We start from the raw sequence: 14,026 nt of genomic DNA, 5'->3' as shown, positions 1-14,026 counted from the left end.
GTACGTCCCTCGGTTGGGGAGCCAGTAGTCGGTGTTTCCGGATCTGGACATAAGGGCGGCTGTAGTCCTGAGGGCAGGTGGGGCTCATCTTAAGTGAAGAGACCCTGCTCTACAGTGGAAGGGGGTGCAGAGGGAGGGAGTCCTCGCCTTTGACCCCTTGGATTCCAGGTGGTAGACCAGTTGATAGAGAGTGGTCCTGAACTGGTGGGAGAGTTGTGTTCTGGTGGGTGCTTCCCTGGGAGGGTGCGGAACCCCAGAAGTAGAGGTAGGGTGGGGCATTCTTGCCCGTGACCTCTGGTCAGCCTGAGGGTGCGGACCCTAGGTTGAAGGATCAGTGGCAGTTGGGAACTACACTGAGAGGGAGAGTGGAGAATGGCTTGTATACCAGGGGTTACTACCCCCCACTCTGGGTTTGGCAAGGACCAGTGGTATCTGGGTGGCCTAGGGCCTGGTCCTGGCCGTGGACAACTAGGTAGTACCAGTGGGGTAGCCTAGTTGGGCCTGAGTTCTTTTCGATAGTTTTTTTTTCCAGATGGAACCACGTTGATTCAGAATGGCGTAGAAATGGAGGGTGTCCCTGCAGTGCGGGCCTGCGTCCGTGTTTTATCGCCCCAAGCAGAAGCCAGCATTGTGTGTATGCCGCCTATTGATCTTTAATTACGTGGGTGCCCACCCCGCATTTCCGCCAGAAGAAGATCACCGCTGCCGGCCCGATCGAAAACCGGAAGCCAGGCACGTCGGTTTGGGACAGGGACGGGGCCTCGCCGTCATTTCCCCCGACCGGGAGAAAGCGTCCCGGAAGACTGTGCCTGCCTCGCGGGGCTCCCGTGAGTTGAAGGAACCCCGCGTATGTCTCAAGTCCCGGGTCCCAGGAGGGGGCCCGGGTGAAAGGAGCAGTGCTGCTGCAAGAGAGGCGGGAGCCCACCCCGCTCTCGCGACCAGAGGAGAGAGCCCCGCCGCCGCCGGAGTGTCAGGAGCAGCGCCTGAAGAGCCCGGTGAGTGGGGCTGTGTTTGGTGTCCGGGGAGGGGTTTGACCGAGTCCCCCCAGGCTGCCGAAGCCCCGAGAGTGCCAGTGGAGGCACGGTACTTGAGCGGCCCCGCCTGCCAGAGGGCCGCTCCAACGGCGGGGCCAGCATGTGTTGTCTAAGAGCCTAGACGGCTCCAACGCGGGGCATATTTGTTTAAGAGCCCGAGTCAGGCTCCAACGCGGGGGAATATTTGTTTAAGAGCCCGAGTGAGGCTCCAACATACGGGGGCATTCCTTTGGTGATAAGAGCGGCCCCGGAAGGCAGCGGGCCGCTCCAACGTTGTCCCGGGGGCAGATTGGTGTTTTCGAGCCCACGAGGCTCCCATGCTGTGTTGGGCACATTTCCCCTGCCGATCTAGAGCCAGAGAAGGCTCCCACGCCGGGCATCATGTGTGGTTTAGAGCGCTAGTGCGCTCCAACGAGTGACATACTGTTTTAAAGGCACAGTGGTGCCCAGGCTCATTTCCACAGCTGCCCAGCACTTAGTGGGCAGCTGCAACGTTTAGGTTGTGGCCCTTTGCGCTTTGCCTTGACTGCGTGCGCAGTCCAGCCCTGACTTTGTGGACAAAGGGCGTTTGAGCCCCTGAAAGGCCAAGTTGGCCTGGGGACCGTTTTCTTGTGTTGTGCCCTCACCTAGGGTACATGTTATTTTTAACAGGTATACTTTTGCGCAATGTGCACTGCCTTTATGCATATATTGATGCTTATGGTGTTAGGAAATGTACGGTGTATAGTATGTTTTGCGCACCCTGTATTTTATACCTCTAGATAGGATTTCTGCCTAGGAGGTTGTTTTACCTGTTTAGGTTTCTGTTAGGGAGATAATACTTCCCTGTGCGATATACGCTCCTAGTGTAGTTATACTTAGGTGGGGAGGTCTAATGCGTTAGACTAATGAGAAATTGCATAATGTGTTTATGCCCCTGTGATGGATGCAGGATAGGTTTTATACCTGATGCTAGTGTGATGACGCTGAGGTCATTATTGCGTCAGTAGTTACTGGTTGTGCTCTACCGTGCTAATTTGTGTTTCCATGGGTATATGTTCTACATTTACTATTGGTGATTTGTGCTAATTCTGACAGTGGCCCATGTGGTCCTGTCTTGTGTAAATAGTCCCTTGTAAAAGTCTGCCCAGTGCCAGTTGGCACAGAGTAAATTGTGTGAATATTATCTAATGTGTTTTGGTATAATACAAAAGCTATTTTTATATATAACCTTGTGTGGAGTTTCTTTTGTGGTGGGCCTTGGGTGTTGTTGCTGGGTGCACACGCAAACGCTTTACACATTGCCTCCGGAATAAGCCTGACTGCTCGTGCCAAGCTACCAAGAGGGTGAGCAGGGGTTATCTTTGGCGTGTAACTCCCCAGCCCTGACTAGAGTGGTGGTTTCTGCCTGTCTTTGGCGCAAGCCCTAGCCAACCAGAAATCCCATTTCTAACACACCCTAAGTGCAACGGATATGCTTAGGCGCGAGTTCCATGCACAGTGCCCCTGGAACCAAACTGTGCCCGACTGAAGAGGCTCAAATTGGCCAAAACCGGTCTTGGGCGGCCTGTGTTTTGGTTCAGAGAGGACCTGGCCTGGCGGCTCAGGCTGGACTGCGCCTATTGGAGCAGGGTCATGGCTGATTTGCAAATGGCTGACTACATACCAGTGTGTGAGATTGATGCAAGCATTCCATCCATCCCTTTGTAGTCTGTGTGGCCCAGAGGGCATCGTGTCCTCCAATCCCTGAGTCTCTGCTTCTCCCCTTCCAAAGTCAATCTAGTTTAAAGGATGCACAGCGGAGTAACCTCTGCCCGGACCCCGAGGAGCGACCGTCTCCCCCTAGACACTTACCAGCCTGGAACCGTTCTAACCCGGGTCTCAGGGAAAGGGCGCCAACCGGACCTTGATAGACGTCCAACTTAAACTGGACCAGTGATGTATTTCAAGTACTCCTCAGGACCTAATAGTGGGCATTTATTGATTATCCTAGACAAGGTATATTTCGTATCCTGACATTGACATATCACTTGCTTTCTATTTTCCAATATTTAATATATGCAAATAAGAGAAAGCCGAAGGGTAAATAAACTTGGATAACAAGTAACAGCACTTTAATAAGAGGGTTCTAGGCAGCTAGCGCTTCGAAGAGGTTAAATGGCACTGCTGCTATTTTCGTGAGGTGAGACTGATTGGTTTCATTTGAATGATATTGCACGGGCCTGCCATCGGCTTGATGTGATCAGACTGAAGTGCTAGCACGTTAATGAGGTGAGTGTGCACTGACAGCACTTCAAGGAGGTTATATTGAACTGATGGTACTTTATTGAGCGTACACTTGACGAGTATTGTTTTCACAAGTTTAAACTAAACTATTAGCACTGTAATGAGATTAGACAGGCCTGCTAGCACTTTAAATAGCTTAGTCAGCACTTCAATAAAGTTAGATTGAATTAATATCAGTTTATTTATCTTAGATTGAACTGCTAGAAAATGAGTGAGGTTACAATGGGCTGGTAGCACTTTAACGCCATCAGACGGGACTGCTGGGACTTTAAATAGGTTTGACTGGTTGCTAGCTCTTTAATGAGGTTAGCCCAAATGGCTAACACTTTAATGTAATGTGACTAAACGACTAGCAGATTGAGCTTAGACTGAACTTCTATCACTGTCTACACTGACTATAACAATGAGTTTAGATTTGACTGCTAGCTAATATTGTCGAGTGGTTTCACTGGACTGATAGCACTTTACTGATGCTAGTCTAGACAGCTAGCATTTTATTGTGATTGGACTAACTCTTAGCACTTTTATACGTTAGACTTGATAGCTAGCACTTTAATGAGGTTGGATTGGGCTGCTAGCAATCTAATAGGTTAGACTGGACAGCTAGCACTTTAATTTGGTTGGACTGGACTGCTAGCACTTTAATTAGATAAGAGTGGGCTGCTAGCTCTTTAGTAAGTTAGACTGGACTTCTAGCACTTCCGCGAGGTTGGACTGGACTGTTAGCACTTTAATGAGGTTGGCATGGGCTGCTAGCACTGTAATAAGTTAGACTGGACTGCTAGCACTTTAATGAGGTTGGACTAGGCTGCTAGCACTGTAATACGTTAGACTGGACTACTAGCACGTCAATGAGTTTGGACTGGGCTGCTAGCACTTTAATAAGTTAGACTGGAATGCTAGCACTTTAATGAGGTTGGATTGGGCTGCTAGCACTGTGATAAGTTAGACTGGACTGGTAGCGCTTTAATGGGGTTGGAATGGGCTGCTAGCACTTCAATGAGGTTGAACTGGGCTGCGAGCACTCTAATAAGTTCGGGTAATGACTTGCTTTGCCGGCAGATAAATGCAGTTGTGAATCGATAACTTCACTAACGTTTTTTTTTTTGTATTTTTGAGGCTAGTAATAATCTTGTGTTTAAAAGTGTGTATTATTTATTGATATTTTGCACTGGTACAGGTTCGACCAATACACTTGGACTGTTTGCAAACTCACCATCACTAGTGGTCTGTTCACGCTCGGCTGCAGTGCATGCACTTCGCGGACACCAAGGCTTGACTAGTGCGCTCTTGTGTGTTGCTCTTTTATTGGGGGAGCCGCTTTCAGAAAGTCCCGATTTCAGCCTTAAGGATCCCTCCGTGAAACCGACAGAGGACGTTAATTCCTCTTGTTGGGGGAGTTCTACGTTCTTGGGGTGCACGTCTGGCTGCGACAGTCTGATGACTGTTCACAATCACGAGTTAAGGGCGGGGGCGAGATTGTGGTATTGCTGTGTGCGGTATCGTGTGAAAGGAGGTGGCCATCCCCAACCTCCTATGTGTATGTAAGGGTAAGGACTGACGTCATACTTTACCACACCACGAGAGCTCCCACGGACGGTCTCACCAAGGGCAGCAGTAAGTGCCTCCCCAACGGGATGTGGGGTGGAACACCCCCATATTTCATGGGGGTGGGAGGAAATAATTCGCCGAGTGGGGAAAGATACTTTCCGTGTAGAGATGCTACCTGTGTTAATGTATGTGTCAGGGCCATTTGCGAACATCAACTATAGTGCCTGGTTGCAGGCGCGCAACACCAATTGGGCTCACCGGGCTTCAGCCCCCCCCCCCCCCCCCCATGTGTCAGCCCGGCTGAGACAGCCTCGCGGGCTGGCGTCCGTCTAATTGCAGCCGGACCCGAATACTTCACAGATTTTTAAAAGACCATTTACTCGTTAATGAGGCTTTTGTTGTGTTTTCACCCCTTCTTACAGCCACTCTGCCTATGGCTGGAGACTTAGCCCCCCCCCCCCCGAATTCTTTTTCAGCCCCACTCCCCACCCGAAATGTGTCTCCAGTTGCCCGCCTGCCTGGTTGGGAGTTTATGGGGCATATTTACTACATTGAAGCGCAACGCAGCGCCACGAAGCAAAGGTGCAGCGCTGCTGGCGCTACGGATAGAAAGCAGCGCGGAGCCATATTCACTACAGACAGCTTGTGTGCTCGACGACCCGGCTCCGCATGCCGCGCACACACCTTTCAAAGGTGCGCCCACGACGGCTAGCAAAGGTTTCCACCCGGCACGATCCCTTCCAGAGCAACATCCGTAAGACACTTTAATCGACATTTCCCACATTGGACGTGTGCGGTTCGTAAAAGGAGCGAAAGTGCAGGGGAATAAATACAATTCTCCCACTTAATGCCTCCCACAAAAGATGCGCTGGTTTTGACGCAAAGCGAGGTTGTTGCTAGCATACGAGTGAACCCCGAGACTCAATAGGGACCTGGGGTACAGAAGTAAGGGAAGGAAAAGGTACCCCTGCTCCAATGTTATTCACAGACTGCATACATTTCATTGAAATGGCCGCTACATTTGCACAGACTGACAGTTTTACTGGTAGCGCCATATAACCCGCAAAAAACTAATGTGTGGAACTCGAGATTCTGTGAATATTTGTGACTTGTGCTCCCATCATCAAGTGTTTTGATTGGTTTTTAATCCTAATAAACTTTCTGTTTCCAGCACACTTCCGAATTACAAAAAAAGTGCTTCGTTTTCGCTTTCCTAACTGCTGGGCGCACACAGTTCATTTGCAGGTATTTTACATGTTGTTGTGCATTGAAGCAAACAGCACCCTACATTGTCACACAATTCACTTTAAAAACTCTTCCCACTATGCAGCCAGAAAGAAAAGTGAACACCAATCCCTTGTTAAACGAATAAAGCAGCCTGACCTTTGACCTTATGTTTGAAACTCTGGCAAACGTGACAAGTTAAACACAAAATTTAAAGGCATCTTTAACTACTGCGACTTTCCTGACCCACAAAAAATCAGCTGCGGACCCCCAATGGGTCACAACCTACAGTTTGGGAAACTGTGTGCCAGCAGAGGGGAGAGCTCGGGAATACATCATATTGTTGTAAATATGACCCATCCCTAGGCTTTGACAGTAACACAGCCCCGCGCAGCCAAATGGCGCGCGGCACGGCTCTGTGCTACTTTCTTGTAAATACGGCCACTGTGCTTAGACTAACTCTAAACCTTTACCCACCTTGCACGTGTGCTGCACACGTGTGCTGTACAGTGCAGCACACATGCAAGGTCAGAAAAGAAAGGAGAAGTAAAACTTTTCTCCGTGATAGCGCCTGGTTGAAGAGGGAGCTATTTTTTTTACACAGAACCCTACTTCTTTTAGTAAATAGGGTTTCGTGTCACAAACCTCGGCTGGTTGCATGGGAACGAACGCTCAGGCTCAACCCTTGGTACGGCCCCTTGGCGCTAAGTTATGCAAAGCAGCGCTATGGCTACTTTCACGTGATTTTCTAGAGCAAAAACAAGTTTTGGGCTGGAAAGTGAATGAGAAAAAAAAATTGTGTCAGTTTGTGTTACTTTTGTGACGCAAAACGGCACTAAATATTAGTGCATATACCCTCACCTTACCTGTACTAGATGTGCCTTGAAACGATTTAACTCGCTTTGTGAGCTATAGGAAAAGGGAAGCTGTTGTTGCTCGGTCTGTTTCAAGTGATAGATTTATGATGTGCTGGTGAACCCTGCACATCCCCTTCCTCTCCTGCACACCCACCCCGGGTGGACCCCGCGCTTCCAGTCCATCCGGGTGGGTGGTATACAAAGTGAAGAATGAAGCAATGGGTTAGGAGACAGGACAGGAGGGGGCACACAAACCTCGATGCCTTCGAGAGCCTGATCCGGTCGGGACAGAGCGAGACACCAGAGGCTCTCAAACCCGAGAGGCTGACAGAATGCCACCTGTCAGGCTTGTGCATTGAAGGCCGTTAGGTCTGGGGCAGAGTCAGTCTCATGTCAGGCAGCGGGGATCACTTAGAGCTGCGATGACAGAAAGATCTCTTGAACGCCAGTCGGGCCCCTACCGGCCTTTCAGAGAGTGCAGCCTCGCAAGGACCGTCTCCCCGCTGCTGGTGGAGAGGCCAGTCCGCCTCGGCGCGCCAGGACATCTCTCCAGAGGGCGCCTTGATGTGGCAGCGCTATTTATAATCCGCCAGCGGGCCCATTTTTAGAAGAAAACTACAGGGCACGAGCGAGTGTGGTTAAAAGCCATCCTTCCGTAACCACGCTGAGGTCTGTGGTGAGTGGGTCTGTGCCAAGGGCAGGCTCGACTGGCAGGTCTGTACCGCAGAGGGATGGCGCTGCGTGCCTGGTGATACGGAGAACAGGGGCCGGGGTGGGGGGGTTGATAAAAATACTGTGTGTATCACAAGATTTCAAGGCCCTGCCTGGTGGAGGAAGAACTGAAGACCACAGTGGTCTGGACACACAGTTATAAAGAGAAGAGAAAAGGAACTCCAGTTCATGCCACATAAATAGTAGAAACCACATAAATGTGCAATATTTGATGAGGCGCAGCTCAAGCCGCAAGAAAAAGTGGGAGGCTTCAAGAGGGCATTTTTGTTGTAGCCGAAAGTATCTCAACCATGCAGACAGCATGGATTAGCAGGGGTTGGGGTGAGGCCGAATCACAGAAACCAGGATGTGGTGAGCAGGAGGCGTAAACAAGCCCATGGATCAGAATTATATGGCTGATTCGGATTGAAATATTGATCATTCTCCCACCTCGCTGCTAAGACATGGAACACCGTCCCCATCCACCTGCGACAGACCCCGGACCTGCTGACCTTCAGGAGACTTCTCAAGGCCTGGAACACCCTCCCCATCCACCTACGACAGACCCCGGACCTGAGGAGACTTCTCAAGGCCTGGAACACCGTCCCCATCCACCTGCGACAGACCCTGGACCTGAGGAGACTTCTCAAGGCCTGGAACACCGTCCCCATCCACCTGCGACAGACCCCGGACCTGCTGACCTTCAGAAGACTTCTCAAGGCCCGGAACACCCTCCCCATCCACCTACGACAGACCCCGGACCTGAGGAGACTTCTCAAGGCCTGGAACACCCTCCCCATCCACCTGGGACAGACCCCGGACCTGAGGAGACTTCTCAAGGCCTGGAACACCGTCCCCATCCACCTGCGACAGACCCCGGACCTGCTGACCTTCAGGAGACTTCTCAAGACCTGGAACACCCTCCCCATCCACCTATGACAGACCCCGGACCTGAGGAGACTTCTCAAGGCCTGGAACACCGTTCCCATCCACCTGCGACAGACCTCGGACCTGAGGAGACTTGTCAAGGCCTGGAACACCGTCCCCATCCACCTGGGACAGACCCCGGACCTGAGGAGACTTCTCAAGGCCTGGAACACCCTCCCCATCCACCTGCGACAGACCCCGGACCTGAGGAGACTTCCCAAGGCCTGGAACACCATCCCCATCCACCTGGGACAGACCCCGGACCTGAGGAGACTTCTCAAGGCCTGGAACACCGGCCCCATCCACCTGCGACAGACCCCGGACCTGAGGAGACTTCTCAAGGCCTGGAACACCCTCCCCATCCACCTGCGACAGACCCAGGACCTGCTGACCATCAGGAGACTTCTCAAGGCCTGGAACACCCTCCCCACAGAGCTCCGACAGACCCCGGACCTGAGGAGACTTCTCAAGGCCTGGAACACTGTCCCCATCCACCTGCGACAGACCCCGGACCTGAGGAGACTTCTCAAGGCCTGGAACACCGTCCCCATCCACCTGCGACAGACCCCAGACCTGAGGAGACTTCTCAAGGCTTGGAACACCGTCCCCATCCACCTGGGACAGACCCCGGACCTGAGGAGACTTCTCAAGGCCTGGAACACAGTCCTCATCCACCTGCGACAGACCCCGGACCTGCTGACCTTCTGGAGACTTCTCAAGGCCTGAAACACCGTCCCCATCCACCTGCGACAGACCCCGGACCTGAGGAGACTTCTCAAGGCCTGGAACACAGGCCCCATCCACCTGCGACAGCCCCGGACCTGAGGAGACTTCTCAAGGCCTGGAACACCGTCCCCATCCACCTGCGAAAGACCCAGGACCTGCTGACCTTCAGGAGACTTCTCAAGGCCTGGAACACCCTCCCCACACAGCTCCGACAGACCCCAGACCTGAGGAGACCTGCGACAGACCCCGGACCTGAGGAGACTTCACAAGGCCTGGAACACCCTCCCCATCCACCTGCGACAGACCCAGGACCTGCTGACCATCAGGAGACTTCTCAAGGCCTGGAACACCCTCCCCACAGAGCTCCGACAGACCCCGGAACTGAGGAGACTTCTCAAGGCCTGGAACACTGTCCCCATCCACCTGCGACAGACCCCGGACCTGAGGAGACTTCTCAAGGCCTGGAACACCGTCCCCATCCACCTGCGACAGACCCCAGACCTGAGGAGACTTCTCAAGGCTTGGAACACCGTCCCCATCCACCTGGGACAGACCCCGGACCTGAGGAGACTTCTCAAGGCCTGGAACACAGTCCTCATCCACCTGCGACAGACCCCGGACCTGCTGACCTTCTGGAGACTTCTCAAGGCCTGAAACACCGTCCCCATCCACCTGCGACAGACCCCGGACCTGAGGAGACTTCTCAAGGCCTGGAACACAGACCCCATCCACCTGCGACAGCCCCGGACCTGAGGAGACTTCTCAAGCCTGGAACACCGTCCCCATCCACCTGCGAAAGACCCAGGACCTGCTGACCTTCAGGAGACTTCTCAAGGCCTGGAACACCCTCCCCACACAGCTCCGACAGACCCCAGACCTGAGGAGACTTCTCAAGGCCTGGCTGTTCGAGCAGTAGCAGCTACCATCCCCCCCCCCCCCTTAGCACCTTGAGACCCTCATGGGTTAGTAGTGCGCTCTCCAAATGCTCTGATTGATTGATCCAAAAATGCTGCACCCCTCGCCGCGTGCCGCTATATCATGAAGGCACGCAGATGTGCGGTTAAGGGTAGTAAGTCTGTATTTCCTCCGCTGGCAATGTCCCCGAGACGATATTTGTGTACGCTGATTATTTTGACCACAATATAATGATATGAACCCTTGGATCTGACTAGAAAGCAAAGTTAACAGTCGTCTTTTTTTGTACATATTTACAATTCGAGGCACTTGGCAATACAGTGATCTGCCCACAATCACACATTTTTGTAGTCAAGCGCCGAAACTTACATCCTGGCAATCAGCGCTAAACTCACCAAAGGGCTCATGCCCAGTACAGCGGCATTTGACAACTTTTGTGGGAAACACTGAACTGAGCTCCCAAAGTTTAACAAGAAAACCATTCCCAATAACAGGCGCAACCAGCGCGGAGGCACCACTTCCAGGGGGGAGGGGGGGGGGGGCATTCTCGGGGTGCAGCGCCCCTTTATTCATTTATTTATTTTATTTTGAAGGTTTTATATAGCACTGGCTAGACCCAGAGGAATCAGAGCGCTTTACAAGATAAGGATAGTATAGGGCACATAGGGTATAAAAGCATATGAAAGGTGGTGCAACAAAAATGTGAAATATACAAAGTACAAACATGAGCATTATACAAAACCAGATAAATAAACAGGGGCAGGAGCTATACATTTAAGTAATTAGGTAAATGGTGAAACAGGAGAACAGGGTATATATTACTGAACAAATATCGTGTGATAGATAAGAAATCATGAGTAGGACACAGGTTAGGAACCCCAATAATAATTGAGGAGGTGGGTTTTGAGGTCTTTTTTGAAACTAGAATAGGAGGGATTACAGCGCAGGTTTTTGGGGAGGGTGTTCCAGATAATAGGGACATTGCCAGAGAAGGAGCGAGATTGTGTATCTTTCTTTTTATGCAGAGGTGGGATTAGGATTAGGGTGTTGGTGCTTCTCAGAGGTGGAGTGGAGCCCGCAGTGTGGAGTTTCTTTGAGAGGTAATTCAGAGTGTTTTGGTGGAGGACTTTATGAGTAATGCAGGCGGTTTTGTAGGCAGATCTGCCGTCGATAGGGAGCCATTTAAGAGATTTGAGAGCCGGGGATATATGAGCACAGCTTTGATTGGAGCTAGGTGTACCTTGGGGATTCCATTGAGGATGGCATTACCATAATCAATACGTGACAGAACAAGCGACTGAACTACGAGTTTGAAATCATCGGTGGGTATGAATGGTTTAATTTTCTTGAGGTGACGGAGAGTGAAGAGGGCTCCTTGGGCAGAGTTTTTGATGTGAACATTAAGGGTTAGGGTGTTGTCGATAGTGATGCCAAGAGATTTGACGGAGTTGGACAGGGTGAGTGAGCAATTGAGTGCATTGAGGTCAGGGATCCATGATTGAATGGGTAGAGGGTTATTTTTGGGGGAGAAGAGAATGGTTTCGGTTTTGTTAGGGTTGAGTTTGAGATGATTGGAATGGAACCAGGTTTGGATCTTGGTAAGGGTGTTGTTCAGGTGTAAGATGTCAGCATGAGTTTCAATCTTGTAATAGATTTGGGTGTCATCGGCGTAGAGGTGGTAATTTATGCCTGCTTGGTTAAGAATGAGGGTGAGGGGTTCCATAAAGAGGTTAAAGAGGGAGGGAGAGAGAATAGATCCTTGGGGGACTCCAAGGGAGTCAGGAGTGGGGGTAGAGAGACAGTTTTGAATTTTGATTTGCTGAGTACGGTGTTGTAGATAAGAGATGAACCATTTGTAGGCGGTGCCATTAAGGCCGAAACGGTTCCTAAGCACATTAAGTAAAGCTGAATGGTTGACTGTATCAAAAAGTATAAGAAGGCAGGTCTCGCCATTGTCAAGTGATTGATGGATGTCATCTGTGACATTGAGCATTGCCGTTTCGGTGCTGCAGCCTTTTCTGAAGCCAGATTGAATGGGGTCGAGAAGGTTGAAATTTTCTATGTGTTTGTCTAGTTGTAGTAGGACACATTTTTCAAGTACCTTTGAGAGAAGGGGGAGGTTAGTGATGGGGCGGAGATTATTTAGGTCATTGGGGTCAGCATTGGGGTTTTTGATTATGGGCGAGATTTGACCAAGCTGAAGGGAGGAGGGGACACAGCCCGTGGGGAGAGAGGTGTTGAGGATTTTGGTCCAGAGTGGGGTGATGATGTGCTTCAGGGCAGGGACGAGGTTGGAGGGTACGGGGTCTTTTGTGTGGGAGGACGGTTTAAGATTGCCAATTATATTGAGGACTTCAGGCTCAGTGACGGGGAAAAGTTGAGCAAGGAGGCATTGTTCTTAAGTTGAGATTTAGGGGAGTTGGTTACTGGAGATGTCTGACATTCGGAAGCGCACCTGTGCAGCACTTAGGGCCCGGCACTTATTCTGTTACAAATAAAGCACTGGCTGGACATGTTTATAGTTGTGTTGAATGGATTTCTATAGCGCTGTGAAGTGCGACAGACAGACCCTTCGAGGTGCTTGACACACTATCAGAGCACACGTGCAGACTGTTAGTGGGATGATGCAGAAGTGACTGTAAATAAACAGACCCTCCTCACCTGGGTGGTCGCGGGGCCCAGCGTCGCTCCCCTGCACCTGCGCACAGAAGAGAAAAGGCGTTGAGATTGGGAAAACACAGCGCTTGGAAATCCATGCTGCCAGGGGATATAAAGCGCCTCGAGTTTCGTTACCTGGTACAGCAGGGGGCTGAAGAGGAGGCACTGCAGAAGCAACAGTTTGTCCATCCTAGGAGTCGCAGCTGACACTTTAGCCTGAACCCAGGGCCTCTCTAATGCCTCCCTTGGGATGGAGGTCCCTCCGCGGAGCTCTCCTCCTCCGCGTAAAATCCGCGTTAGACGGTGCGGTGTTTGCGCCAGTCCCTCACACCAGCGCTCCGGGCGGACTGGCCGAGCTCCTGGAACAGGAAGTTCTGCGGAGACCCAAAGGCAGCAATCAGTCCGCCAATAACTTACAAGAAAAGTAAATACAAGTTTAAAAACAAATAAACGCGTAATGATAAAACCAGCAGTTACATTCCAGGGCGCGCAGTATCCAGTGCCCGGAGTCCCCCAAAGTCAGCCTCCGATGGCCCCGTGTGGTTTCAGCGCTCGATGAATGATGATAACATGGCCTTGGTCTCACTCCCCAGTACTTTCACTGTCACTCCTTCACTCCTTTTCGTTTCTCGGTATTTCCCTTTCGAGAGCCTGTGATGAACTCAGTTTGCGCCCAGTTGTGGGTCCAACAGAGGGAAATAAACTCCAGGGTATTAAACTTGCAGTTTCTCCGGAACGTCCTTGGACTCGTCCTGTGGGGTTTCAGCTCGAGTCCAGTTTCGGGGTCCGAGGGTGGAACGGACTCCAGAGTTTGTTGAAAGTCTGCAGACTGCCGGTGTCCCCTGGATCCCCTCCGTGGCACCCCACGCGCTCCCCCTCTCTCCCTCACGTGCACCTCTAGCCCGGACCTCTGGTGGACGAAGCCAGCTCTCCCACCCTAAACTCTTCTCCTCCTCCCCACTTCACAGCCCGCCCCTCACTGGGTCCTAACACCGCCGCTCAGGGTGACGGCTTCGGTCCGGCATCCTTCGGAGGTGTGCGCTGGAGATAGAGCCCTGCGCTCTGCCGACACTTCCTCTTCTCTTGTGCAGTCTGCGCGCTGCAGCAGGGCGTGTGGCTTGAACTTCCCCCGTCCCCATATAACGTGGCTTGTTATGA

General features: G+C 51.6%; 1 protein-coding gene across 2 annotated transcripts in view; it reads right to left on the bottom strand.

Moving 5' to 3' along the window:
• Positions 1-13,787, bottom strand: part of ADGRD1 (adhesion G protein-coupled receptor D1) — a 1,181,274-nt gene extending 1,167,487 nt beyond the window's left edge. For both annotated transcript variants that reach the window (XM_085636451.1, XM_085636453.1), the window contains exons 1-2: positions 13,004-13,787; positions 12,872-12,908 (exon numbers count right to left, since the gene is read on the bottom strand). In XM_085636451.1, coding sequence (XP_085492577.1) covers positions 12,872-12,908; positions 13,004-13,057 — 91 coding nt within the window. In that variant the 5' untranslated portion in view covers positions 13,058-13,787. The remainder of the gene's footprint in view (positions 1-12,871; positions 12,909-13,003) is intronic.
• Between the last annotated feature and the right edge of the window lie 239 nt (positions 13,788-14,026).

The sequence above is a fragment of the Triturus cristatus genome, chromosome 11 (assembly GCF_964204655.1).
Source record: "Triturus cristatus chromosome 11, aTriCri1.1, whole genome shotgun sequence".
In the NCBI taxonomy this organism is placed as follows: Eukaryota; Metazoa; Chordata; class Amphibia; order Caudata; family Salamandridae; genus Triturus; species Triturus cristatus.
The sequence above is the reverse complement of the archived record's forward strand: the minus strand, read 5'-3'. Positions and strand labels throughout refer to the sequence as shown.